Genomic DNA, 27,640 nt, shown 5'->3' on the forward strand with positions numbered 1-27,640 from the left:
CTATTGGCCACAAAGACCATAAATAGCATCCCCCCAGAAGCCTCCTCACTCATCCCTTCTTTCAGGGAAACTGAAAGTGGTGCCTGCCTCCTTGGCCCTGAAGTCATGGCATTAGGTCTCCTGTGGTTGGGTCTTGTCCTGCTGGGAGCCCTGCAGACCAAGGCCCAGGACTCCACCCCAAACCTGATCCCAGCCCCTCCTCTGCTCTGGGTCCCTGTGGAGCCTGTCTTCCAGGAACAGCTGGTAAGTGACCTGAAGGGGCAGCTGCAGGGAGACCCCCGAGAAGAGTGTCAACAGAGGGGAGGAGAGGCAGGATGGGCTCAGGCTTTAGCTCAGTCTGCTCTCTCGGGTGCCCTGATGGAAGGCACACCCCATGCCCCCATCCACACCCAACCTTGCTGACAAGAGGGTCAGCTGAGCAGACTCCCCTTGTCCATACTCTCTTCCAAAATCTCCACAGTCAATGCCAGGTGGGAAGATCTTCAGGCCCTCTACATGATGAAGAAACAGGCTCAGGGATGCCAGTGGCCACTTGCCAAGTGGCCTTGTCCCTGACACACTCAGGGCTCCTGCCTGGCCTGATGGGCTCCAGCTCCTGCCAGGCTCATCAGCCCAGCCTGTGTGGCCAGTCTGGGTCCCTGCAGTCCCATTAGAGGTACTTATGTTACAGGCCCAGGCCGCCTAGAAGTGCCTGCAGGGATGGAGCAGGAGGGCCCCCTGTGGCTGCCTCTGGCTCTGCCTATCATCAGCCCCCACTGTAGTTCCAGGGGAAATGGTACATCTTAGGATTGGCAGGGAACGAATTTAATAAAGAAAAAGACAGCCAGTTGAAGATGTATACCGATACCTTCGAGCTGAATGAAGACAACAGCTACAATGTCACCTCTGCCCTGGCCTGGTGAGAGCAACCACTGCCTAGAGGAGCATGGGGTGCTGAGAGGACTGCCGTGGAGGTACAATAGGCAGACTGATGTCATAGCGAAGGGGTGACCAAAGCTGAAAGATGATCATTCATCCTACCACTGGGTACTGGATCCCTGTATTTATTCCTTCTTTCATTCACTGGATCAACATTTCTTGGTCACTTTAGCACAGACAGAAGACAGTCCTGGGAATGGACACAGACTGTCATCAGGAAACAAGACAGAGAATAGGTGTCCTAGAATGGGAGGAGGGTCACTGGATCCAGCCTAGAATCCCACCTAGGGCTTTGTCAAGAGCTTCCAGGGAGATGGTCTGTGGGATGGGCCTTAGGAACCAACCTGCATCAGAAGGAGGTCTGGGACCTTCGTGGCAGGCTGCTGGACTGAGTCAGAGAGAGCCACTTCTTCAAGAAACAGCAAGCCATTGCATGGTTGCCCTGAGCAGGAGCTGATGAGCAGTCTGGAGGGTGGGGGGGGTGGGTGGCCACCCTGGCAGGAGCCTCAGGTACTGGTGAAGAGCAGGTGTGGCTGTAGCAGGGAGAAGAATGATGGTGTGCAGCCCAGGAGGCTGATCAGTCATAGGTGGGAGAGGACCAGAGCAGGGGCGGATTAGGACCTAGAGAGGGGAAGCAAGGCTTACCCAGCTCCTCTGGGTTTCTGGCTCTGGCACTTGGGATGGGACTAGAGCATCCATCATAGAAGGATCAGAAGAAAGACAGATGCTGGGAGATTGGCTCTGGGGTGCCAGGGGACCAGATGGGATGCAGGTGAGAGGTCAGGTTTGGTCCAACAGCTAAGGGAGTCTTTGGCATCCAGCAGACTGGAGCCTTGGTGGTGATTTCCCCAGGAGAGGTTATAGCAGGAAGCCACAACATAAGATAGATGACAGGGTGCCTGGGTGGTCAGTTGGTTAAGCATCTGAGATTGACTCAGGTCATCATTTCATACTTTGTGGGTTCAAGCCCTGGGTCGGGCTCTGTGCTGACAGCTCGGAGCCTGGAGACTGCTTTGGATTCTGTGTCCTCCTCTCTGCTATCACCCACACCCCAGTTCATGCTCTGTCTCTCTATTTCTCAAAAATTAATGAACATCTAAAAAAAGTTTTTTTTAAAAAAAGAATAAGTGACAAATGCCTCATGTGGGAGAGAGAATATAGAGGAAAACCACCAAAGGGAATCAGCCCAGAAGAAGGAAGGACAGTAGGTGCAGAGAGAGAGTCTGAGTAGGTCAGGTGTCTCAGGGCAGAGTTGGCAGGGACAGGCAGGGATGGGCTTAGCGGGGAAGAGCCAGACCCATCTGAGGGGTGGGATGCAGGTCTCCTGCTGTGGCATGGTAGGCTGTCACCCTCTTATCCACCCTTCTCTTGCTTCCACAGGGACCAGCACTGTGACCACTGGACCAAAATTTTCACCGCAAATTTGCATCTAGACCAATACACCCTGGGCAACATTGAGCGTGAGTCCTCAGTGGGGTGGGTCTCCGGGGGCAAAGACCTCCCTGCCGCTCCACACAGATGCCATTCTGTGGAGTCCAGGTAGGAATCAATAGCTCCCTCTGCCTGGCCAGGGCACGCTGATCCCTCACCATCCACCATGCAGGTTACACTGGAATCCAGAGCTACACTGCACAAGTGGTGACCACAGACTACAACCAGTTTGCCATTCTGTACTTCAAGAAAGTTCACGACAACCAGGAGAACATCAAGGTCGTCCTCTATGGTGGGTCTTACACCTGGTGCGACCCGGTTCTTGTTCATGCTGGGGGAGAAGAGGCCCATCGCATCCAGCCCTCAGGTCTCCTTCACTCTGAGCCCCAGGGAGGCGGGAGAGAGGTCTTTCCACAGAACCCCTCATGAGGAAGGGGTCTGAGTCTTTGTTCACGTGTTCGACAATCATTATGGAGCTTTCACCAGCCACTAACCAGCCATTCTTGGCCACAGGGAGGACCAAGGAGCTGCCTCCTGTGAAAGCAATCTTCATTATCTTTGCCAAATTCCTGGGCCTCACCGATGAGCACATCATCTTCCCTATCCCCAATGGTAATCACCAGCTGGGCAGAGAAGAAAGGCACATGGGGACTGTCCAGGATGTTGCCTCACTAGGGAAGGGGGGAGAGGAGGGATGAAGGCCCCTGCTGTGGTCACTGGAGCCCCAGGAGCCACTTCAGGTTCAGGAAGACCCTGCCACACCCAGGGTCCTGGTTCCCATGCGTTCTCCCTCACACTAGCTCAGACCTGCCCACATGAGTATTGCACACGTGGGACAAGTTTCCTCAGTCTCCTTGCCTGGCCACCTCCCCCTCCACCCAGTCCTGTTTGTCCTGGGCCAACTCCCCCTTTGCCTTGAGGCTGGTTCACCACTGACTTGGCAGGCACCCTTGTCCTCAGGCATCCTGGTCTGGGCAGGTGCCTCCCCAAGGCTGAGGGTGTGTCAAGACTCAGCAGGTAAACAGGCAGAAGGCTTGGTGCCCAAGCAGCAGTGTGGCTGGGCCTCACCTGCCTCCTTTGGAGAATGGGTGTCACCCAGGTCTGCTTGTCCTCAGGCCTCTCCTCCAGTCTCCTGACCCATCATCCAGTCCTCTGCTGTACTGTCTATGAAGGGAACCCCTAGAGCTTCTGTGGCTAGACTAGGCTGAGGCCCAGGGTAGCCCAGGGGCAATGCCGGGGCCCTGGAAGTCAGTGATCCCACACACACACCCTTATCCATGCTGACCACTTTGTCCCCCACAGATCAGTGCATCGATGAGTGAGCAAAGGTGCGGTAAGTATGGCTGGAGAGGGGGCTGATGGAAGCCAGGGTGCAGCTGGGAGGGGGTCCCAGATCTGCCTTTGTCCCACCTGCCCAGCACTGCTGCCCTCTCTATTCCCTTGACTCCTTCTCAGGTGCTCTCTGGCTCTCTCCACCCCATCCTCTCATGCCGACCTCTGCCCAGGGTACTGCCCAAGTGTTCCTACCAGCCTGGACAGCCCTGAGAGAGCCAGGAGACCCTTCTCACAGCACAGACCACCAGCTGCTCCCCAGGCTGCCCAGCTGACAGAACTCCTCCTTGGTTGCTAAATAAACACATGTCCCCCAGTCCCCATTCTGTTCTCCTTGACCTCTGGGCCTTCTGAGAGAAAAAAGAGCAAAGGACAGGCTTCTATTAGCATCACTGCCAGGAGCTGTGATCCTCAGAAAGGGATTGAGGCCACAGAAGCAGTGTCCAGGTCTGACTGAATACTTCCAGCTCCCAAATCCAAGACCAGCCCCAGACCAGCGGCAGCCCTCAGTTCCCCTTGCCTCCTAGCACACTGCTGGGGCACAACTCACACCCATGTTCAGCCACCAGCTGAATGGTCCAATGGCAGAGGCCCAGCCAGGGCCAGGCAGCTGGAAAGGGTTGGGGGGGCTGAGTTGCTGGCACCCCCACTTCACCAGAATTGAAGTTTTTGGGGTGATTGGGGGTCTGGAGCCAAGGGCCAAGAAAGAATTCTTGAAGACATCTTTGGTGCAAAAATGTGATTTTATTAAAGTACAGGGACAGGATCCATGGGCAGAAAGAGCTGCCCTGGGGATGTGAAGAGTGACTGCTTATATACTCAAGTTGGAGGCAGTAAAGTCAAGGTAGTTTCCTAAGAGATTTTCATATGCTAAAGAAGATTTACAGAATACTGGAGGCCTAGCTATTGTCAAGCTAAGGTATTTTTCCCTCTAGCAAACATCAATATTAAGACAGTAGGGAGTTCCTTGAGAAATGTTCTTCTCTGCCAGCCTCTAGTATCTGTCAACGGGCTGCAGGGTATCAGGAAATTAACATTACCTGCCATTTCTTCTTGTCTTTCTTCCCCATATTACTATGAGGGGTGATGTGGGGGCTCCAGGAAACTGAGTCTATAGGTTTCTGGAGATTAGGCTATTGATAAGATTGCCTTTTTCTTCTAATTTACTAAGATATTTGTAAACTGATGGAGACTTATATCCTCCCATGACTGGGATCTCTATCAGTTAACCATTTGTTTTCTTTCCTTTCCTTTGTTTCTGGGCACCCAGGAGTGTCTGAGGAATGTCACACATCTCACCTGGGGTGGGGGGAGGGGTAATGCTAGTTTGTACTTTGCCCACAGCTTGCCTTATTCTCCCTCATCATATCACCCCTTGTTGCATCCACACGACTCCTGAATCAGAATGCTATGGGCACCAGTGACAGTCACAACAAAGTTTATTGCAATGAGAGGCAAGGCCAACCGATCAGGACTGACACTCTTGACAAGAGTGCGGTCTCGAACAGCCAGGGTACAGAGTTTTTATAGCCAACCACATCATCTTATCATCACCTGGGAGCAGAACAAAGGAATAGTTCCCAGATGGGGGTGGAAATAGTTCAGACATGCCCTTGCCCCAATCCAATCAAACACTAATCCAGTTGATTTTCTTTGAACTTTTGTTCCCTTGATTGATAGGATAAGGCTGTTATCTCTTAACCTATAGTGTTAAAACAAAGTTATTTCTTAAGTCTACAGGTTAGCCCTACACTACAATTTAACCCTTACACTCTAAACAATTCTGACCCTTACATCTTTAAGGTTGTTGAAGGTGGAAAGTTTCATCTTCTGTAGCTATTTCTTGCTCAGTAGGGGTGTAGAGATGTCCCTACCTATGAGTCAATATTGATCAGTTGCTAAACATACAGAAGAGTTACAGAAGGCAGAGGCTGCTGGATCCAAAGTGGACAACAAGTATGAACCTCCTTAAGTAGAAAGGATCATCTTTTGGCTTGAAGTTATTGTAGTGATGGAGTCTTGTCACCATGTGGAGAGACATGGTAGAAAACAGCAAAATGTAATTAGAATAACAAGAAAGAATTGCCCAAATAAAAGTCCTTTGGGGTGTTGATGGGGTGGTAAGGAGCTGACAGCCAGGAAAGAATTCTTGAAAACGTCTTTGGTGCAAAAAGGTGATTTTATTAAAGCGCAGGGTCAGGACTCAGGGGCAGGAAGAGCTGCACTGGGGTTGTGATGGGTAACTGATTATATACCCTCAGGTGGGGAGGGGATCAGGGATAGAGTAAGTCTCTAAGGTATTTTGAAAGCAAGGTTTCCATGACCTTGAGGGACCAGCTGTTTCTAGAGCAACACCATTATTACTGTTGAATAAAACCTCAATCATGAGACCCTTCAGATGTATATTGGGGGGGCCATAAACTTGGAGTATGATTGCTAGCATATACTTTGGGGCAGTTGAGATAAAGGAAGTAGACTTACAGGATCCTGGAGGTTGGGATAATGTTAAGCTAAGGTTCTCTTTGCCCCTGGCAAACTGTCATTAACGAGGCAGCTGAGATCCCAGAGGGAAGTTACTCTACTGGTTTCAAGGACTTGCCAATAGGCTGTAGGCAGTAAGAGGATTTAATTTTTCATTTGCCTTGGTTTCCTACATCACCATGGAAAGCATTTAAATGCCTTTCCTTTGTTCTTGGGTAGCCAGGAGTGTGTGAGAAATATGTCACATATTCCACCTGGGGGAGGGGGGATATGCCAGCCTGTTTTGCCCTCATTTTGCTCCACGCTCCTTCATCATATACCCTCTGAACAATTTTGACCCGTATATCTTTAAGGTTGTTGAAGGAAGAAGGTCTCATCTTCTTTAGCTTCTTCCTGCTGAGTAAGGGCATAGAATTGCCTACCTATGGGTCAATACTGGTTCATCAGGGAACATAGGGCAGTTAAGGTGATGCAGCTGAATCCAAGGTGGACAATGTGTATGAACCACCTCGAGTAGAAACAATCATCTCTTGGCTTGAAGTTATTGTAGTGATGGAGTCTTGGCACCAGGCAGAGAGACATGAGAGAAAATAGCAAAACATAAGTAGAATAACTAGAAAGATTAGCTCAAATGAAAAGTCCTTTGGTAGCTAACAAAAATCCTCCAGCCTAAGAGTTTAACCACTCACTAAGGAAAGAGAGGGATTGTTTAATGTGCCAATTTGAGTATTCATGTCAGTAAGAAATCCAAAATAATTTTTGGTTGTAATCTGGAATGTATACACAGCATTTTGTTCTTATGAGAGTATAAGTTCCACTTTGTGCAGCACTTAAAACATCTAATGCCATTCTGTTTTGTATAAGTGTTTAATGCATTAGAGTTATTTTGCTATGGAATGTGGTCTGGATCACCCAGCAGAAGAACCAAGCAGCAGTTGGAGATCTTGGAAGGCAGGAGGTTTATTTCACACCGGTGTACCCAGAGGAGATAATTCTTCAGAGGTCTGAGTCCAGAGCATAAGCAGAGGGGACAATTTATAGTCTGTTACTTCTGCATTCTGCATTAGTTGTAATTTGGTATGCACAGCAAGCTGAGTGGGAAGAAAAACCCAGAAAGGGAGTCTTCAGTTGGGGACTGGAATTCACCTATCAGCCCTGTTGGCCATCTTATAACAGATTTTTCCCTATCATTCCCCGCCTTTGATGCCCCTTTAAACAGATGTAGGCTGTATTAAAGGGCATCATCTTCATTTATTAATGGCTTGTCCTTTTCCTTAGTTCCCTGACTTTGGTTGTGACTGTCTGACTGGTCTCTGAGGAAGACACAGGTTCCCCCTTTCTCAGCAGTGAGGTCTAGTGCCTGTCTGTTCTGGAGGGCAACCCCTGCCAGGGAACTTATTTGGCTCTGTATGGACACTAGGGAGTTGGCCACTTGTTAGTCCCACAGATGAGCCTATGTCTCCTATGCGACTCCCTATCCGCATGGCTATTCCTGCCCCTAGGAGGACAGGTTGTAACATCACTCGTTTAGCCTGGGCCTTAGAGGTGAAGGTTAATCTAAGCACCAACTTTTATCCTCAGAATTATTTAATCTCTTTTTCCTGACGCTTGAGGCACATACATCAGAGCAAACACTTCCCAAAATGGCATTAGGAACCTCCCTACTGGCAGGCAAACCAGTAGACCGAAAGAGGTTACACCATATTTAAGCTTTTAAGCCCCCCAGATTCTTCCACTGAAGGTGCCCTGCTCTTACAAATGGGGCCCAGATTAGAGGCAATCAATACCAACAAAACATCCTATCCATAAGAGGAAGGTGAGTGCAAACAGGAACCTCTTGCTGTTTCCCCAGCTTTCTGGGGCAACCTCTGCCAATCCGATGGCAAAGAGTAAAGACAGTGTATTTATTTTATTGGACCAGTGATTCCTCAAGCTTCTGCCATGCATAGAGAAGCCAGCTTCCGGGATGTGGCTGGAGCAGGGCTGAAGATCAGACTTGGGTCAGTCTTCCAAGTCTGGGTTCCTCAGGATTGGCCCTCTTGACTCTGGAGTGATACCTGTGACCTTGAGGGCAGTAGGGGTGGTCGGGATAATGGTATGAGGCCCAGTCCACTGTGGTTTGAGAGGGTCTTTTTTCCAGTCTTTGACCTAGACCAAGTCCCCTGGTGAGAAGGGGTGTACAGGAGATCCTAAAGAGATTGGGGCCCTCTCTATGGTATATCATTGTAACTCATTTAGGGTGGCCCCTAAAGCTTGAAGTTGTTCTCTTATTCCCTTCCTGGGAGGCTCCCTAGACATGGAGGGGGGCTCCCATATATTAGTTCAAAAGGGGAGAAACCCTGGGTTCCTGGTGTGTAATGGGCATGCAGGAGGGCCAGGGGCAACAGGTCCGGCCATGGGAGGTCTGTTTCTTGACAGAACTTGGCTAAGGTTCCCTTAAGGGTGCAATTCATCTGCTCTACTTTTCCTGAGCTTTGAGGCCAGTAAGCAGTCCACCATGAATGCATGCCCATTATTGCTGTAGGTTGTGGCTGGTAAGCCTAACTGGGGGACAACTTCTTCTCTGAACTCCTGGTGGGGGTCACAGCATGGATAAGGGAGGGAGCTATGTCTACCTCCTTATTAGCTGCTATATTGGCTGCTTTGTCTGCTAGATGATTTCCTTGTGCTGTAGGGTCATCTCCCTTCTGGTGTCCTTTGCAGTGTAGAACTGCAACTTTTTTGGAAGCCAGAAGGCCTCGAGGAGCTTTAATATTTCCTCCTCATTTTTGATGGTCTTCTCCACCATGGTGAGGAGGTCCCTCTCTTTGTAGATTGCCCCATGTATGTGTACAGTAGCAAAGGTGTACTGGGAGTCAGTTCACTCGCTTGTCCTTACTAATGGTGAGGGCTCGGATTAAGGCATGTCACTGCATACCCCGCCTTTTGAATGCCCTTTGTGATGAAACTGCTACCATCACTGAACAAGGTGAGGTCTGGGTTTTGGTCATACAGATCTGCCTGGTCATGCAGATCTGGGCAGCTTGCGAATACTTTATCCGTCACCTCAGAACAGTCATGATCTGGTTTCCCTTCCTCAGAAGGTAGGAAAGTTTCAGGGTTCAGTGTCTGCACTATTTTAAGAGTGACCCATGGATTCTCACAGAGGCGCCCCTGGTATTGTGCTAGCCAAAAGTTGGAGAGGCATGAGAGACATGACAGCATGAGGAACCTTGACATTTAGTTCTTGTCCCAGGGTGAGTTTATCTGACTCTTCAATGAGCAGAACTGTGGCCGCTAGTGCCCTAAGACATAGTGGCCATTCTGCCGCCACTGGGTCCAGCCTCTTCTGGCCATTGCTGAGGTCCAGTGGTCTGTGTGAGAACCCCAAGGGCGACCTTTTCCTTCTCATGCACAAAGAGATTGAAAGGCTTTTTTATATTCAGCAGGCCAAGGGCTGGCGCCTGCCCCAAGGTGGCCTTTATCTCTAGGAATGCAGCTTTGGCCTCCTTTGTCCAGACAGGTGGTTGTCAATCCAGTCCTACCAAGAGATTATAGAGGGGTCTTGCTATTGCTGAGAATCTAGGAATCCAGATTTGGCAGAATTCTGCAGCCCCAAGGAATTTTCGTAGCCCCCTCTTAGTTTGGGGCTGAGGTATGGAGGTGATGACCTTCTTTCTCTCTGACCCTGGTGCTCTTTTTCCTTGGGTTGGACTTGCTGTTGGCAGATCTGTACCTTGTTTTCATGAGACCTGATACCCTGAGTCTGACAGGAGTTGGAGGAGGGCCCTTGTTCCCACTGTACAATTTTCTTGGGTAGAGCTGACAAGGAGGAAGTCATCTACATACTGGAGAAGGTGCAGCATGTGACCTCCCTTGGAAAGCTGGCAAAATCTCTGGCCAGTGCCTCCCAAAAGAGGGTAGGCAAATTTTTAAGCCTCTGTGGGAGGTGTGTCCAAGTCAGTTGCATCTGATGCCCTGGGTCTGGTTCAGTCCATTTGAAGACAAACAAATGTTGGCTCTGGGGGGCCAAGCAGAGGCAGAAGGCATCCTTTAAGTCTAGACAAGTAAACCATCTGGTAGAGCCTGGGATATGGCTGAGGAGGGTTCGGGACCACCAGGTGCAAGGAGCTTGAATTGGTCGGTACCCTCTTACCGGCTTCTTGACTGGCAAGAGCAGAGTGTTCCAGGGTGGTTGGCATTCAACCAGAATGGCTGCTTCTTTGAGTCTGGTCAGGTGTTCTTGGATGCCTGCCCTTGTCTCTTGTGAGAGGGGGTATTGCCGCTGTCTCTGTGGGTGAGCCCCTGGGATTAACTCTACAATGACAGGGGCCCCTTGTGGGTGAGTCCAGGGAGGGGGGTTGTCCTCGGCCCATACAGTGGGGAAGGCAGTCCTGAATTCGGGTGGGCCACTTGGTTGGGCCTGGTTGCATAATAGCCTCCACTTGGATCCAATCAGAGGTTGGTGCATCCTGTTGGCTCAAAGGTTACTTGGGCCCCCAGCTTTGAGAGTATATCCTGGCTGAGGGGAGGGATAGGGCACTCAGGTAGGTAGAGGAACTCATGTTGTACCGTGTGGCCCCTGAGTTCACATAAACATCATAGTTTGATCCCCTTTTATTTTGACCATGGGCTCATAGGGGCCAAGAAGAACCCTGGTCCCCCTCAATCTGAATCTATTCCTGCTAGGCCTATGAGGTCTTTTTTGCAGGGTTCTTGTGCATGTCGGCTGGGTTTCTGGGACTTTCCCCGGTTGGGACATTTATTCTTTTAATGTCCTTTCTCCTTGCAGTAGGCGCACTTATCCCTTGCTAAGGAGGTTTTGGGCCTCCTCCCTTTTGGTGGCTGGACCTTCCTCCCCATCCTTTTGTGGTGGCTCTCTTGTGCCTCAGGGTCAAACTGGGTGTAAGCCTTGCATAGCATCTCAGTAATCCCTGGGGGATTCTCCTTGCTGCTGAGCATATTAGTGGGCTTCTTTGTCCCTGCTCGGATCCCCCGGAGGAGAGCCTCTGGTACTGGTGGCTGTGGACTGGCATCTGGAGACTGCCTGCACCTGGCTGAGGGCACAATCTGGCTGATGATCTGGGGGAGAGAGGATCTTCCAAGTCCAGAGGTGGTGGGGAGACTGAAGGTGACAGAGTATCAGGAACTGGGGGATTGATATCGTGAGGGCAAGATTGGTTCTTCCTCTGGATCACTGGCAAGAATTTGTGGAGGTCAGGACTTCTGTTGACCTTCCTTGAGCCACTTTGTCAAAGTGACTAAGACCCTAGCCTGTCCCTGTTTGTTGCAGGTAAATTGCACCCAAGGGGGTAGGGTTTGGGTAATCTCTAACCAGGAATCGATATACAGGAACTGATCAGGATAACCTGGGTCTCTGCTGACAACATGCCAGATGCAGAGGACTTTTGGGACATCTAAGGTTCCCTCTGAGGACCATCCTACACAAAAAGTGGGCCATTCTAACTCCCATAGATTCCTTAACTTGCCGGGGGGTATCTTAATTCCATAGTCTCCCGAAAACCCCTTCTTTGCTCTGTCCTGACCCCATAATGTTCCTGTGAGACAGAGTCACAAAGACAGACAGAAGGGTAGGAGTCCCCCCTCTAATGAGGAGACCAGTCAGATGCCCATCTGGCTATGTCCCAAAGGAACTTAGGTAATGCTTAGCCGTAGCAGTCTCAGCTTTGTGACTTTCGATCGGAAACTATTCCAATGCCACCATAATCTGTGTGCCATTCACCACGGAATCGCAGATGGGCCCATTCAGACTCCGTGGGCTTTTGTGGACCTTAAGGGTGCCCACCTGTGGAGCCACAGTATCGAATTCAGCAGGCAAGCCAGACCAAGTCACACATTCACACTCACATAGACACCAGAGGTTATTACATTCCCTCCCACAGAATTTCTACCTGTGAGACCTCTGAGGTCTCTGGGGATTGATCAGGTCTCTCTTCCACCCCTGTGGGTGGGTCGGACTGAATTCCTACCTGTGAGACCACTGAAGTCTCCAGGGAGTGATCAGGTCCCCCTTCCACCCTTATGGGTGGGCCAGACTGAATTGGGGCTCCTTACCTGTAAGACCTCTGAGGTCTCCAGGGAATGACCAGGTCCCTCTTCCACCCCTATGGGTGGGCTGGACTGAATTGGGGCTCCATACCACAATTCCTACCTGTGAGACCACTGAGGTCTCTGGGGCATGATCAGGTCCCCCTTCTACCACTATAGGTGGGCCAGACTGAATTGGGTCCCAGGCCTTACCGGTATCTGATGTCAGGTCCAGGTCCTCATCTGCCAAGTCTCCTCACATCTGGCAAATGGCGGAGCGGGGCCAGCTTGAGGGGACTGTGTGGGAGACTGCAGAAGATCAGGCAGGGCACGCCTTCTCCATTGCAATTCCTCGTTCTGTCACCACCTCGCTATTTTCCCAAACCAGTGGCAACAATGGGCCAGAGCAGTTGGGTTTCCTGGTCAGGGAACCAAATGTTATGGAAAGTGGCCTGGATCACCCAGCAGAAGAACCAAGTGGCCCCCAAAGATCTTGGAAGGCAGGAGGTTTATTTCACACCAGTGGGCTCAGAGGAGATAACTCTCCAGAGGTCTGAGTCCAGAGCATAAGCAGAAGGGACAATTTATGGTCTGTTCCTTCCGCATTCTGCATTAGTAGTAATTTGGTGAATGCAGCAAGCTGGGTGGGAAGAAAAACTCAGAAGGGGAGTCTTCCATCGGGGATTGGAATTCCCCTATGAGTCATGTAGGGCATCTTATAACAGATTTTTCCTTATCAATTTTAGTATTTAGTTATATAATATTAAGAGTTATTTAAGGCCTTAACTGTGTAACAAGTGGTATATAGCCATCATATAGATTCTGTTTTGTTTAGTAAGCAATCAGGTAATTAAAAAGAGGTACTTTTATAGAAAAAAGAAAAATACAGGCTGATGCTTATAGCAGATTACAAACCCAGTGTGTTTCAGTGCTGACAGTGAGATTTTTTAGATGTTAGACTTGAAGCATCCTTGGATGCTTGTGGGAACAGGCAGCAGGAATCAGATTGGTCTTTCTGGTTTGTAACTCAAATGTCTGTGGTGATCCTTTTGAATGGCCCATTGTAAGAAGAAATTGTTAGTAGAAACTGGGAAAGGAAGATGAAAAAGAAAGGTACAACCATCCTCAGAGAAATATGAGGTCTTCCACAGGTTGACAGGAATAAGAAGGCACATTCGTTTGCTTGTTAATTCCTGTGAAGGGGGTACAGGTATTATTTTAAATATAGGAGCCCATGACATGTTCCCTTCCAACTTGATCGCAGTGGGAGTATATAATATGACCCAGTAGGGGCTCTTCAAGTTTGAAGTTAAACCCACTGTTGTATTAGACTTTCAATCTTTTAAATAAACTAGGTCTTTTGGGTTTATATGGGGTGGGTTTCTAGTAACTGTCAGATCAGGTGTAGGGAGGATATGGTTGGCATATTTAGAGATTTAGGAATTAACCTGGCCTCCAGTGAATAGTAAAGCACTTTAGTCTTTATACAGTTATTGGGGGAATCCATCCCATTTTCCAGTTATTTAAATAATCATATGCCCATGGGGACTTATTATTATCTCCACTGAATAACAAGCACAAAAGATTTTCTATACATGAAATATTGTGACAATTTTTCTAAAGTTTACCTCGAGTTGTGTAGTTTAGGCAAACAGCAAACATTTAAAGACAATCAGAACTAGAATTCAACATCCAGAAAGCTGCATTATGGAAATATAGTTTTTCCTCTCTAAAACCTTCATTTCCAGAAAGAGCCAAATCAAGACTAATTCCTTTACAAAACAAGTCCAGTTTTAAGAAACTTTGCCTAATGATTTACATAACCTCAGTAAGAATAGTGATTGATCCTAAGGATCTTTTAAAGTTTGCTTTGCTGAAACCTTTTATAAGGAATCTCCAGGTTGAACTGGAGACTGAACTGATTGGCCTCTCCAGGCCAGGAGCCAAGTCAAGTACTTCCATCAGACAGGCCTGCAATACTTGTAGATTGGGCAATTCCTCTCCACAAGGTCCCCAAGATATCCTGAGGTCCCTGCACCTGCCCAGAAGTGACATTCTTTACTCATCTGGTAAGTCTGATCGGAACTCTGTAAGCAAGGCATCAGGCCAACATTCCCAAGGGGCTTTATTTGCTCCATGTTTCATAAAGTCAACCTTAGTTCCATAAAGCCATATAGTCATATCGGAGTCTATGCATTTCTCTCAAATAGGACATTCCAGTCAAAACCTTGGTAAAATGAACAGTATTCTCAATGGTGTCTTTTACAAGGAGGACAGATTCTCACTGAACTTACGCAGGTAAGTATGATGGCTGTGGAAGTATACTTAATGAGACATTTGAATTTCAGAAGGTTCAGGTAGAGAGAAAAGTTAAATGTTTCAATTTATTTATAGAGGAATATTTTATCACATTTCTGTACATTATACATATCTTAAGAGAAGGTTTCCTTAATCTGGAAGAGCAAACATTAGAGATCCAGCAATGTTTTCAACAAGGGTCACAAAAACTATAACCTTTCTCAGTTCATTTAGTCCCATATTACTAATTGTTGTTCAGTTCAAGTGTAGCTTTTTAGTTCTGGACATTCTTACCTATTTTAGTTTTAGGATTTTAAAGCTGCCAAATACCTGAATTTGTCCTAAAAGCCCTTTTAATAAATCTCCTGGATTTAGGAGGAAGAGGAAACATGTTTTGTAAGAGAATAAGTACAATAATTATAAGTGACAAAACTCAAAAATGGACATGGTTAACAATCTGATGAGAGTTCGTTATGATGCAATTGACAAGGATATTTGGTTACTTCTGTGATACATAACACTTTAATAATCAGAATGTCACGTGACAACCTTATTACAAAAACGTATTAAAACTTTGGGAATTCGAACTTCAAGCTGTATTACAAGCTGTAATCATCAAGACAGTATGGTACTGGCACAAAAACAGACACTCAGATCAATGGGACGGAATAGAAAACTCAGAAATGGACCCACAAATGTATGGCCAACTAATTTTTGACAAAGCAGGAAAGAATATCCAAAGGAATAAAGACAGTCTCTTCAGCAAGTGGTGCTGGGAAAACTGGACAGTGACATGCAGAAAAATGAACCTGGATCACTTTCTTACACCATACCCCAAAATAAAATCAAAATGGATGAAAGACCTAAATGTAAGACAGGCAACCATCAAAATCTTTGAGGAGAAAGCAGGCAAAAACTTCTTTGGCCTTGGCCACAGCAACTTCTTACTCAACACGTCTCTGAGGCAAAGGAAACAAAAGCAAAATGAACTATTGGGACCTCATCAAAATAAAAGCTTCCGCACAGCAAAGGAAATAATCAGCAAAACTAAAAGGCAATGATGGAATGCGAGAAGATATTTGCAAATAACATATGAGATAAAGGGTTAGTATCCAAAATCTATAAAGAACTTATCAAACTCAACACCCAAAAAACAAAAATCCAGTGAAGAAATGGGCAAAAGACATGAATAGACACTTCTTCAAACAAGACATCCAGGTGGCCAACTGACACATGGAAAAATGCTCAACATCACTCATCATCAGGGAAATACAAATCAAAACCACAATGAAATACCACCTCACACCTGTCAGAATGGCTAACATTAACAACTCACGCAACAACAGATGTTGGCGAGGATGCAGAGAAAGAGGATCTCTTCTGCACTGCTGGTGGGAATGCAAACTGGTGCAGCCACTCTGTATGGAGGTTCCTCAAAAAAATTAAAAATAGAACTATCCTACAACCCAGCAATTGCACTACTAGGTATTTATCCAAGGGACACAGGTATGCTGTTTCAAAGGAGCACATGCACCCCAATGTTTACAGTGACACTATCAACTATAGCCAAAGTATGGAAAGAGCCTAAATGTCCATCAATGGATGAATGGATAAAGAAGATGTGGTATATAGATACAATGGAGTATTACTTGGCAATCAAAAAGAATGAAATCTTGCCATTTACAACTAGGTGGCTGGAACTAGAGGGTATTATGCTAAGAGAAATTAGTCAGAGAAAGACAAATATCATATGATTTCATTAATATGAGGATTTTAAGATACAAAACAGATGAACATAAGGGAAGGGAAGCAAAAATAATATAAAAACAGCAAGGGGGACAAAACATAAGAGACTCTTAAATATGGAGAACAAACAGAAGGTTACTGGAGGGGTTGTGGGAGGGTGGATGGGCAAAATGGGTAAGGGGCATTAGGAATCTACTCCTGAAATCATTGTTGCACTATATGATAACTAACTTGAATGTAAATTTTTAAAAAGTAATTTAAAAAAAAGCTTTAGGAATTGCACATATCTTTGAACAGTTACAACATTCACCCAAGCAATGTCACCTAAGGTGTACCACTATTTAACAGGGCTTTTCACTTAACATACCAAATAAAAAGTCCTCCTTGGTCAAAGGGACTTTCTGTACAATTTAAATGCTGGGAATTTTGTTAAACCTTAGAAAGTTATAGAGCACATCTGAAATGGGATTCAGATCATTACAAATCTTAAAGCTTTAAATTATTTATTTAACTAAGATGGTAATAAGAGATTCCAAAGGCAAATATGAAGGGTTATATAGTTGTTACAAAACTTTGCTCCTTTAACAGTTAGAAGTTTTAACTAAGCGATCAGTGACCTGATAAAGACAAAACCTGAAACTGTGGTTTTCCGGGCAGACAAAAGAGAATACAATCCTTTGTATATTATTATTATTATTATTATTATTTATCAAGAGCCGAACAATCCAAAAAAACTTTGTCTTTTGACAGAGAGAAAAGCAGAATTTCAACATTATAACAGTGTACCTTTGAAAATCCATTCATTGCAACTTAGTCTGTCATAACTACACATAAAATTCCTTTCCACAGATTTCCCTTCATGAACCTTCTACAGCTTACCTTTGCACTCAGATTTTGTCCCAGGCCATTTTTCTCCAAACCAGTCTCATTTAGGACAAAATTACTTTCTTTTACTTGCAACAAAAAATATATTCCCATTCCTTTTCTCTTTTTTACACATTCATACTTTTTTACATATAGAGTTGCTTTCCTTATTTCCATCAGTCTTTTTATGTTTAGCAGAATTTTGACCTTTAGAAACCTTAGTCTCCAGCTGAGACTAAGTAGGACCCAATTCTAAACTGTTACACCAGAATCCTTTAGATGGCAAATTCATGAATCAATTAAGCACAAAGCATGTTTTCCAAAAGACTCAAATATTCCTAGTTTCTCTGCAATAAGAAGTCAAAAGCACAAATCTATGTTCAGTAATCAATGCTTTAGCACTCCATTCTATTTGGAAAAGACCTAGATATCCAGCGAATTCAATCTCATTTATTCAAGTGTCAGATTACCAAAGACATTGAAAGCTCTCTTAACAATTATCTATGAAAACTTTGAGATACACAAAATTACCCTTTAAGTTATCATTTGCTAATACATTGCAACAGAGACAACATGATCTTATTTGACCTTTAGGAAACCTTGGCAGAATAAAAGTTCTGTATTTGATGCTGATAACTCTAAATACATGTCTGTCTTAGTTAAACTAACACACAAATAAAATTAAACACTGAATACGTTCCACCTGCATTCACTTAAAGGACAATCAGTTTGTTCCCCACTGTCACTTTTTTACCTAGGACAGCAATGGGGGAATCTGAAGTGGGCGATCCAAGGAGGTGCTCATCGCTCCTTGACATCGCGGGTGGGAGGATGGTATAGAAGCCAGTTATGTACGTCACAGAGAAAGTGATGCAGAAACAAGAGGAGAGACAGGGGAAGGCACAAGAGGCGAAGTGCCAGAAGGCAGAGAAAGAGGATTCCTGATTCTAAACCTTGTCAGCTGGGAAAGAAGGGATGCCATGTTGTTTGTTCGTTTGCTTGTTTGTTTGTTTGATTTCACCCAGGTGGAAATAGGGAGTCTATGTCAGGCTAGAGAAGACAAGGGATTTCCTTGAAACAAAGGGAATTTGGGCAGCTGCTTAGGAATATTCTTTAAAGTCCACATCCCAAAGTAGACTACCCACAGTTGGCTCCAATTATAGCTGTTAACTTGGCAACTGAATGAGGGAGAGGCCCCCACATCTATTAGGAGGAGGAACACAGAGAAAGAGTCAGCATCCCCTTTGTCAGGGATGGCCTGTGTTTCCTCTAACACCTGAATTCCATCAGGAGGAGGCCTGTTAGGACATCCACTATATCAGGAAGAAGTTTACTAGCCAAACACATTCTTTTGGTCCGGGTCCTGACTTAGAGCTGTGATGGCCTGGAACTAAGGTACCTCCATCCATTGGCCCTGTTTCCTACAGAAGAGCTCTAACTGCTAGATCCTCTTAAGGCCACACAGTGGTATGGGATATGTCCTTTCCTAAATTTTGCAATGCAAATTGTTTCCAGTGGGTTAAAAAGGCATCTCAAGGGAGAGTCGTTGGGGACTATGGAGAAGCTCCCGTCGTACTCTTAGAGACAGAAAAGTAGAGAAGGTCCATTACCACGAAAATCCACCCTCCCCACCCCCACTTCCAGGTGGCATCACCCATGCAGGGTGTATCACAGGTTCCTGAGGTGTTAAAGTGACCCAAGGCGTACCTCGAGGCAAATCGCAATGATCACCCACAAGCAGTTAAGGGCCGATGGAAGCTGATCTCCCCCACTTTCCCATTGCATCCTAGGCTGCAAATAGGTGCCAGCAGAAGGACCTAATTTGCTTTGTTGAGAAGGCTGAACAAACCACTGGTTTAACCCATGAAAAACACTGGAAAACTTTTACAAGGGGGAATTGCCCAATTTTGTTACTTTATTAGTAGTTAGTAGAGGACATTGAAAACAGTGAAGACAGAAACCCATCACGATCTCAGTGACAGTCCAACACATACAGTCTTTACAGCCAACGTCCTAGGAAATGGTTCCCAGTTGAGTTTATATTCAATCAGGTACTGGTTTTGCGGGCTTGCAGGGGAGGGCCCACAGCCAAAAGCAGTTAGGCCAGGGATGTGGATGGGATACTTTAGACCAATGAGGAGGAAACCTCACACAGGGGTCTTAAGATTTGCATCTGTGCTAGTCACTTAGGTGGTTGTCCCATGCCCAACACAGATGACCATGTATAAGGACAGGAATAAAGAGAGAGCACAAGTTTCTGGATCTTTTTACCATTCTGGCCTGGGGACTCACTTGCAGCCAAAAGACAGGCTCTCACCTCCCCATAGAGTAGTCACGGGCTACAGGAGTACAGCCTGAGCAATGGAGACAGGAAAGTGTTCTAATAAGACCAGACTCCTTGAAAAGCCCCTGAAATAAGAGCAAAGGAAGCAAAGAGAAAGTGCTCACCAAGTTTGCACTGAAGCTCTGAGTCCAGATGAAAAGACCCACACCCCACATTGGAGGCCAAATGGTGAGGTTATTGAGTGGGGTGGGGAGGGTTCCAGAGCTGACAGCCAAGAAAAAATTCTTGAAGATGTCTTGGTGAAAAAAAAAAAAAAAAGATTTTATTAAAACATGGGGACAGGACCCAGGGGCAGAAAAAAGCTGCATTGAAGTTGGGAAGAGTGACTGTTTATATACTAGGAAGTTAGGGGAAGTAAAGTCAAAAGGGAAGGAGGCCTCCAGAAGGAGTCTGACATGCTAAAGAGGACTCCTAGTCTACCCTAGGACCTGCTATTGTCAAGCTTAGGTTGTTTTACCTCTAGTAAGACATTTATATTAGGAATGGTAGGGGGTCCTGGGGAAATGTTGTACCCTGTATGTGCCTCAATTATTTGTCACTGGGCTGCAGGGTATCAGGAAATTTAATCTTACCTGCCATTTCCTTCTTGCCTTTCTTCCTGCATCTCCATGGTGGGGAGGGTGTTAATAGGGGCTCCAGGAACCTGAGTCTATAGGCTTCTGGACACTAGACTATTGATAAGATTGTCTTTTGCTTCTAACTTACTAAGATGTTTGTAAACTGATGGAGACTCATGTCCTGCATGACTGGGATCTCTATCAGTTAACCATGTGTTTTCTTTCCTTTCCTTTGTTCTTGGGCAGCCAGAGGAATGTCACACATATCCCACCTGAGAGTGGGGGCTGGGGGGTTCTAGCTTGTACATTATGCTCCCTATTCACCCAGAGTCAACTTATCTCCAGGTCCACACCCAAAGCCCATGTGAGGGGAGCCGGTTCCCCTCCAGCAGGTGACAGAGCCAATGAGGTTTCTGGGAGTGTCATTTGAAGCCTGTCAGCCCTATGGTCAGCATCACGTCAGGCATTCCATCACCTCTGGCCCTCCAGGTGACATCTAGGAGATACTGCCCTGGGGGCTGGGTCCCTTCACTGCCTCCCATGGACAACCAAGCCCCCATGAGGAAACTGCCCTTCCCCCTCCAGGACAGTGCTAGGATCAGCCATGACAGGAGCTTACTTCTAAGGGGTCCAGTCCTAGCTCTGGGCTCCACAGTCAAGACTATGGCCAGAGATGGCAGAAGGTATCAGTGATCTCTCAAGGATGAGGCTGAGTCCTTGCACTCACTGTGACCCAAAGTACCCAGTGTCCAGAGCAGCAGGGTAGAGAGCCCTCCTTGGTTCCTGAGCCCCCACCCCATTTCACACCGTGCAGATGCATGTTCCCATTGTCCCCCACCAGGAAGGAACAGAGACTGTAGCCTCAGAGCTCTGCTATGGCAAGCTGTCCAATTTGTGGCTGCATGCCTAGCTTGGGGTTTCAGTTCATTGGGCCCACAAGAGAGGCCAAGTCCCTTAGGGCCAGCTGAGGTCTGGGTTCACCCTGCCAATGGGACGTGGAGGAGGGAAGGGGCTGATTCATGGTGGGAATGATGGGGCTCTGGAATGCTGGGGATTCAAAGCTCACAGCCATGAAAGAATTCTTGAGGAATCTTTGGTTCAGAAAAGGTGATTTTATTAAAGCACGGGGACAGGACTCTTGGGCAGAAAGAGCTACACTGGGGTTGTGAAGAGTGACTGGTTATATACCATGGGATTGGGGGACATAAAGTCAAGAGGAAGTTTCTAAAGGGATTTTCATATGCTCAAGTAGACTCCCACATTACTGGAGGCCTGGATGTTGTCAAGCTAAGGTCGTTTTGCTTTCTAGCAAAGCATTAACATTCAGACAGTAAGGAATTCCTGGAGAAATGTTGTACTCTGTGTGTGCCTCAAGTGTTTGTCAAAATGGGCTGCAGGTCATAATGAAATTTAATTCCATCTCCCATTTTCTTCTTGCCATTGTTCTCCATATGACTATGGAGGAAGGGCGATATTTGGACTCCAGGAAATGGAGTGTAGTTTTCTGGAGATTAGGCTCTTGATAAGGTTCCCCTTTTCTCCTAATTTATAGGACATAGGTAAACTGATGGAGGAGTGTGTTCTCTATCACTTAACCATTTGATTTCTTTCCTTTCCTTTGTTCTTGGGTGTCCAGGAGTGCCTGAGGAATGTCACACAGATCCCACCTGGGGGGGAGGGGAGCATGCTAGCATGTGTTTTCCCCTCAGCTTGCCTTATGTTCCCTCATCAGGAACATTCCCCAGTAGGCCTTCGGTGGTAGGGGGAGGGGAAGGGTTTTTCACCCTGTGCCACGGCCTAGGGTGGGTCCCTGGGAGGGCCAGGATCTGGGCTCCATGAGCAGCACAGGGTACACTCTGTCCTTCCCTACCAGGAATGTCCCTTTGGGTTGCCTCCCTTTCCCTGTCCCTTTGGAGAAGCACAAAGCAGCTTGGGCTCTGTTGGTTTGAGGCATTCTCTGCTTTCATCAGGTGCAGGATGGGGGTCCCACCACACTTACCCCACCGTGCACTTGGGCCCCAGGGAGAGGCTCCTGGAGGTCAGAGATGACAGCTGGTCCAGATCAGAGACCCTTGTCCTCACACAGTGCTAACCAGGGAGAAGAGAGTGTGGAGGGAGTCAGTGTCCTTGCCAGAGATGTGGAGATATGGGGAATGCATCCTCCAGCCTCCTGGACCTTCCTGCCCCTCATCTTGCATAATCCTGACCTGAGGGAAAGGGCAGAGAGCTTGCCATGATCCTCAGCACGAGTTGCTGGCAATTGCCTCACCCTTCCAGGATTTGGCAAAGGATAAGTCGCTCCACCCTGGGGTGAGCCATTGGACACAGAGACCATAAATAGCATCCCCCCAGAAGTCTCCTCACTCATCCCCTCTTTCAGGGAAACTGAAAGTGGTGCCTGCCTCCTTGGCCCTGAAGTCATGGCCTTAGGTATCCTGTGGCTGGGCCTTGCCCTGCTGGGTGCTCTGCAGACCCATGCCCAGGATTCCACCCCAAACCTGATCCCAGCCCCGCCTCTGCTCTCGGTCCCTGTGGAGCCTGACTTCCAGAATGAGCAGGTAAGTGACCTGGAGGTGCAGCTGCAGGGAGGTCCCAGGATGAGTGTCAACAGGGGAGGAGAGACAGGATGGGCTCAGGCTTTAGCTCAGTCTGCCATCTGGTGCCCTGATGGAAGGCACACCCCGTGCCTCCATCCACACCCAACCTTGCTGACAAGAGGGTCAGCTGAGCAGACTCCCCTGGTCTACACTCTCTTCCATAATCCCTGCAGTCCTTGCAAGGTGGGAACATCTTCAGGCCCTCTACATGATGAGGAAACTGAGGCTCAGGGATGCCAGCTGGCCACTTGTCAAGTGTTACCCTGTCCTTGACACACTGAGGGCTCCTGCCTGTCCTAATGGGCTCCAGCTCCTGCCAGGCTCATCAGCCCAGCCTGTGTGGCCAGCTGGGTCCCAGCAGCCCAGTTAGAGGGGCTTCTGTTTGAGGCCCAGGCTGCCTAGAGGTGCCTGCAGGAATGGAACAGGAGGGCCCCCTGGGGCTGCTCCTGGCTCTGCCTATTATCAGCCCCCATTGTAGTTCCAGGGGAAATGGTACTTCTTAGGATTGGCAGGGAACGGATTCAATAAAGAAAAGCACAGGAGGATGAAGATGTACATTGCCAACTACGAGCTGAACGAAGACAACAGCTACAATGTCACCTCTACTGTGGCCTGGTGAGAGCCACCACCTAGTAGGGGAGCATGTAGGGCCTAGAGGGTTGCCCTGGGAGTCCAAGAAGCATACTGAAGACATAGCCAAGGGGTGACCAAAGGTGAAAGATGATCATTCATCCTACCACTGGGTACTGGTTCCCTGTATTTATTCCTTCTTTCATTTACTAAATCAACATTTCTTGGTCATTTCAGCACAGACACAAAACAATACTGCGGTTGGACAAAAGCGATCATCAGTGACAAGACAAAGAGAGCTCGGGGTGTCCTAGAATGGGAGGAGGGTCGGTGGATCCAGCCTGGAATCCCACCTTGAGCTTTGTCCAGGGCTTCCAGGGAGGTGGTCTGTGGGCTGGACCTTGAGAAACCAAATTGCATCAGGAGACCTGGGACATTTATGGCAGGGCTGCTGGACTGAGTCAGAGCCACTTCTTCAAGAAATAGCAAGCAATCTCATGGCTGCCCTGAACAGGAGTTGATGAGCAGTCTGTTGGGGGGCCGGTGGGTGGCCACCCTGGCAGGAGCCTCAGGTACTGGTGAAGAGCAGATGTGGCTGTAGCAGAGAGTGGAATGATGGTGTGCAGCCCAGGAGGCTTATCAGTCATAGGAGGGAAATGACCAGAGCAGGGGCAGATTAGGACCTAGAGAGGGGAGCCAAGGATTACCCAGCTCCCCTGGGTTTCTGACTCTGGCACTTGGGGATGGGGCTAGAGCATCGGTCATGGAAGGAACAGAAGAAAGGCAAGTGTGGGGAGATTGGCTCTGGGGTGGCAGGGGACCAGATGGGATGCAGGTGAAAGGTCAGGTTTAGCCCAACAGCTAAGGGAGTCTTTGGCATCCAGCAGACTGGAGCCTCAGTGGTGATTCCCCCCAGGAGAGGTTAAAGCGGGTGCCTGCAAGATAAGTATAGGGAACAGGGGCACGTGGTAACTCAGTTGTTTAAGCGTCCAACTTTGTCTCTGGTCATGATCTCAGGGTTTGTGGGTTTGAGCCCTGGGTCGGGTTCTGTGCTGACAGCTCAGAGCCTGGACGCTGCTTTGGATTCTGTGTCTTCCTCTCTCTCTGTCCCTCCCCATCTCTTGCTCTGTCTCTCTCTTTCTCAAAAATTAATGTATATCTAAAAAAAGTTTTAAAAAAGGGGGGACAATTCCTCAGGTGGGGGAAGACAGTAGAGAGGGAAGGCCACCAAGGGGAAACAGCCCAGAAGAAGAAAGGACAGCAAGTGCTGGAGAGAGAGTCTGAGCAGGTCAGGTGACTCAGGGCAGAGTTGGCAGGGAAAGGCAGGGATGGGCTCAGTGGGGAAGAGCCAGGCCAATTCCAGGGGTGGGGTGCAGGTCTCCTGCTGTGGCAGGGTGGGCTGTCACCCTCTTTCCCACCCATCTCTTGCTTCCACAGGAACCAGACCTGTCATCCCTCGACCAAAATTTTCCTCCCAAATTTGCGTCTAGGCCAATTCAACCTGGGCAACATTGAGCGTGAGTCCTGAGTGGGGTGTGCATCTCAGGGGCCCCGGACCTCCCTGCCCCTCCACATAGATGCCAAACAGTGGAGTCCAAGGAGGAATCAATAGCTCCCTCTGCCTGGCCAGGGCACGCTGATCCCTCACCATCCACCATGCAGGTTACACTGGAATCCAGAACTACACTTCAAAAGTGGTGACCACAGACTACAACCAGTTTGCCATACTGTACTTCAAGAAAGTTCACGACAACCAGGAGTACATCAAGGTCGTCCTCTATGGTGGGTCTTACACCTGGTGCGACCCGGTTCTTGTTCATGCTGGGGGAGAAGAGGCCCATCGCATCCAGCCCTCAGGTCTCCTTCACTCTGAGCCCCAGGGAGGCGGGAGAGAGGTCTTTCCACAGAACCCCTCATGAAGAAGGGGTCTGAGTCTTTGTTCACACATTCGACAATCATTATGGAGCTTTCACCAGCCACTAACCAGCCATCTTGGCCACAGGGAGGACCAAGGAGGTGCCTTCTGTACCGAAGGCAATCTTCATCAGCTTCATCAAATCCCTGGGCCTCACTGACGACCACATCATCTTCCCTATCCCCAATGGTAATCACCAGCTGGGCAGAGGAGAAAGGCACATGGGGACTGTCCAGGCCTGATGTTGCCTCACTAGGGAAGGGGGGAGAGGAGGGACCCAGGCCCCTGCTGTGGTCACTGGAGCCCCAGGAGCCACTTCAGTTTCGGGAAGATGCTGCCACACCCAGGGTTCTGGTTCCCAAGTATTCCTCCTTCACAAGAGCTCAGGCCTGCCCACATGAGAATTGCAGGCCTGGGGCCAAGTTAACTCATTCTCCTGACCTGGCCACATCCCCCTCCACCCAGGCCAGTTTTTCCTGGGTCACCTCCCCCTTTGCCCTGGGGCTGGCTCACTACGGACTTGGGAGGTGCCCTTGTCCTCAGGCATCCTGGTCTGAGCAGGTCCCTCCCCAAGGCTGAGGGTGTGTCAGGACTCAGCAGGTAAACAGGCAGAAGGCTTGGTGCCCAATCAGAACTGTGGCTGGGCCTCACCTGCCTCCTTTGGAGAATGGGTGTCACCCAGGTCTGCTTGTCCTCAGGCCTCTCCTCCAGTCCCTGCCCCATCATCCAGCCCTCTGCTGTACCATCTATGAAAGGAGACCCAGAGCTTCTGTGGCTAGACTAGGCTGAGGCCCAGCGCAGCCCAGGGGCAGTGCAGGGGTCCTGGAGGTCAGGGACCCCACAAACACATCCTTGCCCATGCTGACCACTCTGTCCCCCACAGATGAGTGCATGGATAAGTAAGCAAGTGTGCGGTAAGTATGGCTGCAGAGGAGGCTGATTGGCACCATGGTGCAACTGGGCGGGGTCCCAGGTCTTCCTTTGTCCAACCTGCCCAGCACTGCTGTCCTCTTTATTCCCCTGACTCCCTCTCAGGTGCCCTTTGGCTTTCTCTCCACCCCATGCCCTCCCACCAGCCTGTATCCAGGGCACCGCCCAGCTGTCCCCACCAGCCTGGACACCATTGAGAGAGCCAGGGGACCCTCTAACTGCACAGACCACCAGCTGCTCCCCAGGCTTCCCAGCTGACAACCCTTTCTTGGTTGCTAAATAAACACATGTCCCCCAGTTCCCATTCTGTGGTCCTTGACTTCTGTGCCTTCTGAGAGAAAAGAGCAAAAGGCAGGCTCCTATTAGCATCACTCCCAGGAACTCTGGTCCCCTGGAAGGGATGAAGGCCACAAAAGCAGAGTCCAGTCTGACTGAACACTCCTAGCTGAACCTTCCCAACTCCAGGCCCAGCCCCACACCAGCAGCTGCCCTCACTTGCCCTTGCCTCCTAGCACACTGAGGGGCCACATTTCACATCTTACACCATGTCAGCCACCTGCAGCAGGTCCAATGGCAGTGGCCCAGCCAGAAGGCCAAGAAAGAATTCCTGAAGACGTCTTTGATGCAAAAATGTAATTTTATTAAAGCACAAGGACAGGACCCATGGACAGAAAGAGCTGCACTTGGGTTGTGAAGAGTGACTGTTTATACACTATGGCTTTGGAGGAGGCAAATTCAAGGGAAGTTTTTAAAGAGATTTTCATATGCTAAAGAAGATTTACAGAGTACTAGAGGTCTAGCTATAGTCAAGCTAAAGTATTTTTCCCTCTAGCAAAGCATTAACATTAACACAGTGGGGAGTTCCTGGTGAAATGTTCTTCTCTGCCAGCCTCAATTATTTGTCAATAAGCTGCAGGGTATCTGATAATTTAATGTTCCCTGCCATTTCCTTCTTGTCTTTCTTCCCCATATTACTATGAGGGGTGATGTGGGGGCTCCAGGAAACTGAGTCTATAGGTTTCTGGAGATTAGGCTATTGATAAGATTGCCTTTTTCTTCTAATTTACTAAGATATTTGTAAACTGATGGAGACTCATGTCCTGCATGACTGGGATCTCTATCAGTTAACCATTTGTTTTCTTTCCTTTGTTCTTGGGCAGCCAGGAGTGTCTGAGGAATGTCACACACAACTCACCTGGGGTGGGGGGAGGGGTAATACTAGCTTGTACTTGGCCCTCAGCTTGCCTTATTCTCCCTCATCATATCACCCCTAAACAATTTTGACCCTTACATCTTTAAGGTTGTTGAAGGTGGAAGTCCCATCTTCTGTAGCTATTTCTTGCTCAGTAGGGACATAGGATGTCCCTATCCATGAGTCAATATTGATCAGTTGGGGAACATATGGAAGAGCTACAGAGGAAGAGGCAGCTGCATCCAAGGTGGACAATGAGTATGAACCTCCTTTAGTAGAAAGGATCATCCGTTGGATCGAAGTTATTGTAGTGATGGAGTCTTGTCATGACGCAGAGAGACAAGGGAGAAACAGCAAAACGTAATTAGAATAACAAGAAAGAAATGCCCAAATAAAAGTCCTTTGTAATTGATGAAAATCCTCAAGTCCAGGAGTTTA

The 27,640-nt window shown here is 48.1% G+C and overlaps 2 protein-coding genes and 2 long non-coding RNA genes across 9 annotated transcripts in view; 3 read left to right on the top strand and 1 right to left on the bottom strand.

Moving 5' to 3' along the window:
* Positions 1 to 3,702, top strand: part of LOC125921743 (neutrophil gelatinase-associated lipocalin-like) — a 50,247-nt gene extending 46,545 nt beyond the window's left edge. Inside the window, exon 6 of the mRNA XM_049629355.1 lies at positions 3,652 to 3,702. Coding sequence (XP_049485312.1) covers positions 3,652 to 3,671 — 20 coding nt within the window. The 3' untranslated portion in view covers positions 3,672 to 3,702. The remainder of the gene's footprint in view (positions 1 to 3,651) is intronic.
* LOC125921713 (neutrophil gelatinase-associated lipocalin-like) lies at positions 71 to 26,373 on the top strand. 6 transcript variants are annotated; one of them, XM_049629320.1, is made up of 7 exons: positions 71 to 243; positions 762 to 898; positions 2,299 to 2,378; positions 2,522 to 2,641; positions 2,863 to 2,961; positions 25,964 to 25,994; positions 26,116 to 26,236. In XM_049629320.1, the coding sequence occupies exons 1-6, from the start codon at positions 106 to 108 to the stop codon at positions 25,981 to 25,983; spliced, it is 594 nt and encodes a 197-aa protein (XP_049485277.1). In that variant the 5' UTR covers positions 71 to 105; the 3' UTR covers positions 25,984 to 25,994; positions 26,116 to 26,236. The 6 variants fall into 6 exon arrangements, with proteins under 6 accessions (XP_049485277.1, XP_049485279.1, XP_049485288.1 ...); XM_049629313.1 differs by lacking the exons at positions 71 to 243; positions 762 to 898; positions 2,299 to 2,378; positions 2,522 to 2,641; positions 2,863 to 2,961 and adding exons at positions 21,974 to 22,556; positions 23,074 to 23,210; positions 24,603 to 24,682; positions 24,828 to 24,947; positions 25,168 to 25,269 and having other exon boundaries at positions 26,157 to 26,235; XM_049629303.1 differs by lacking the exons at positions 71 to 243; positions 762 to 898; positions 2,299 to 2,378; positions 2,522 to 2,641; positions 2,863 to 2,961 and adding exons at positions 21,975 to 22,556; positions 23,074 to 23,210; positions 24,603 to 24,682; positions 24,828 to 24,947; positions 25,168 to 25,269.
* On the bottom strand, positions 7,034 to 18,086 carry LOC125921793 (uncharacterized). Its single transcript, XR_007457498.1, has 3 exons — positions 17,852 to 18,086; positions 12,403 to 12,608; positions 7,034 to 7,253 (listed from the first exon to the last, which is right to left on the bottom strand). It is a non-coding gene; the product is annotated as an uncharacterized LOC125921793 (long non-coding RNA).
* LOC125921796 (uncharacterized) lies at positions 9,171 to 15,952 on the top strand. The gene is made up of 3 exons (XR_007457501.1): positions 9,171 to 9,245; positions 14,400 to 14,487; positions 14,863 to 15,952. It is a non-coding gene; the product is annotated as an uncharacterized LOC125921796 (long non-coding RNA).
* Positions 26,374 to 27,640: the final 1,267 nt, after the last annotated feature.

This window comes from Panthera uncia, chromosome D4, assembly GCF_023721935.1.
Source record: "Panthera uncia isolate 11264 chromosome D4, Puncia_PCG_1.0, whole genome shotgun sequence".
NCBI classification, from domain to species: Eukaryota; Metazoa; Chordata; class Mammalia; order Carnivora; family Felidae; genus Panthera; species Panthera uncia.

What these genes read in the sequence shown, in the direction of transcription:
- LOC125921713 (XM_049629300.1), top strand. Translation starts at nt 22,419, where the DNA reads ATGGCCTTAGGTATCCTGTGGCTGGGCCTTGCCCTGCTGGGTGCTCTG. An exon ending in CAACCTGGGCAACATTGAGC is followed by an intron (nt 24,683 to 24,827) that starts GTGAGTCCTGAG and finishes TCCACCATGCAG; the next exon opens with GTTACACTGGAATCCAGAAC. An exon ending in CATCAAGGTCGTCCTCTATG is followed by an intron (nt 24,948 to 26,156) that starts GTGGGTCTTACA and finishes CCCTCCCACCAG; the next exon opens with CCTGTATCCAGGGCACCGCC.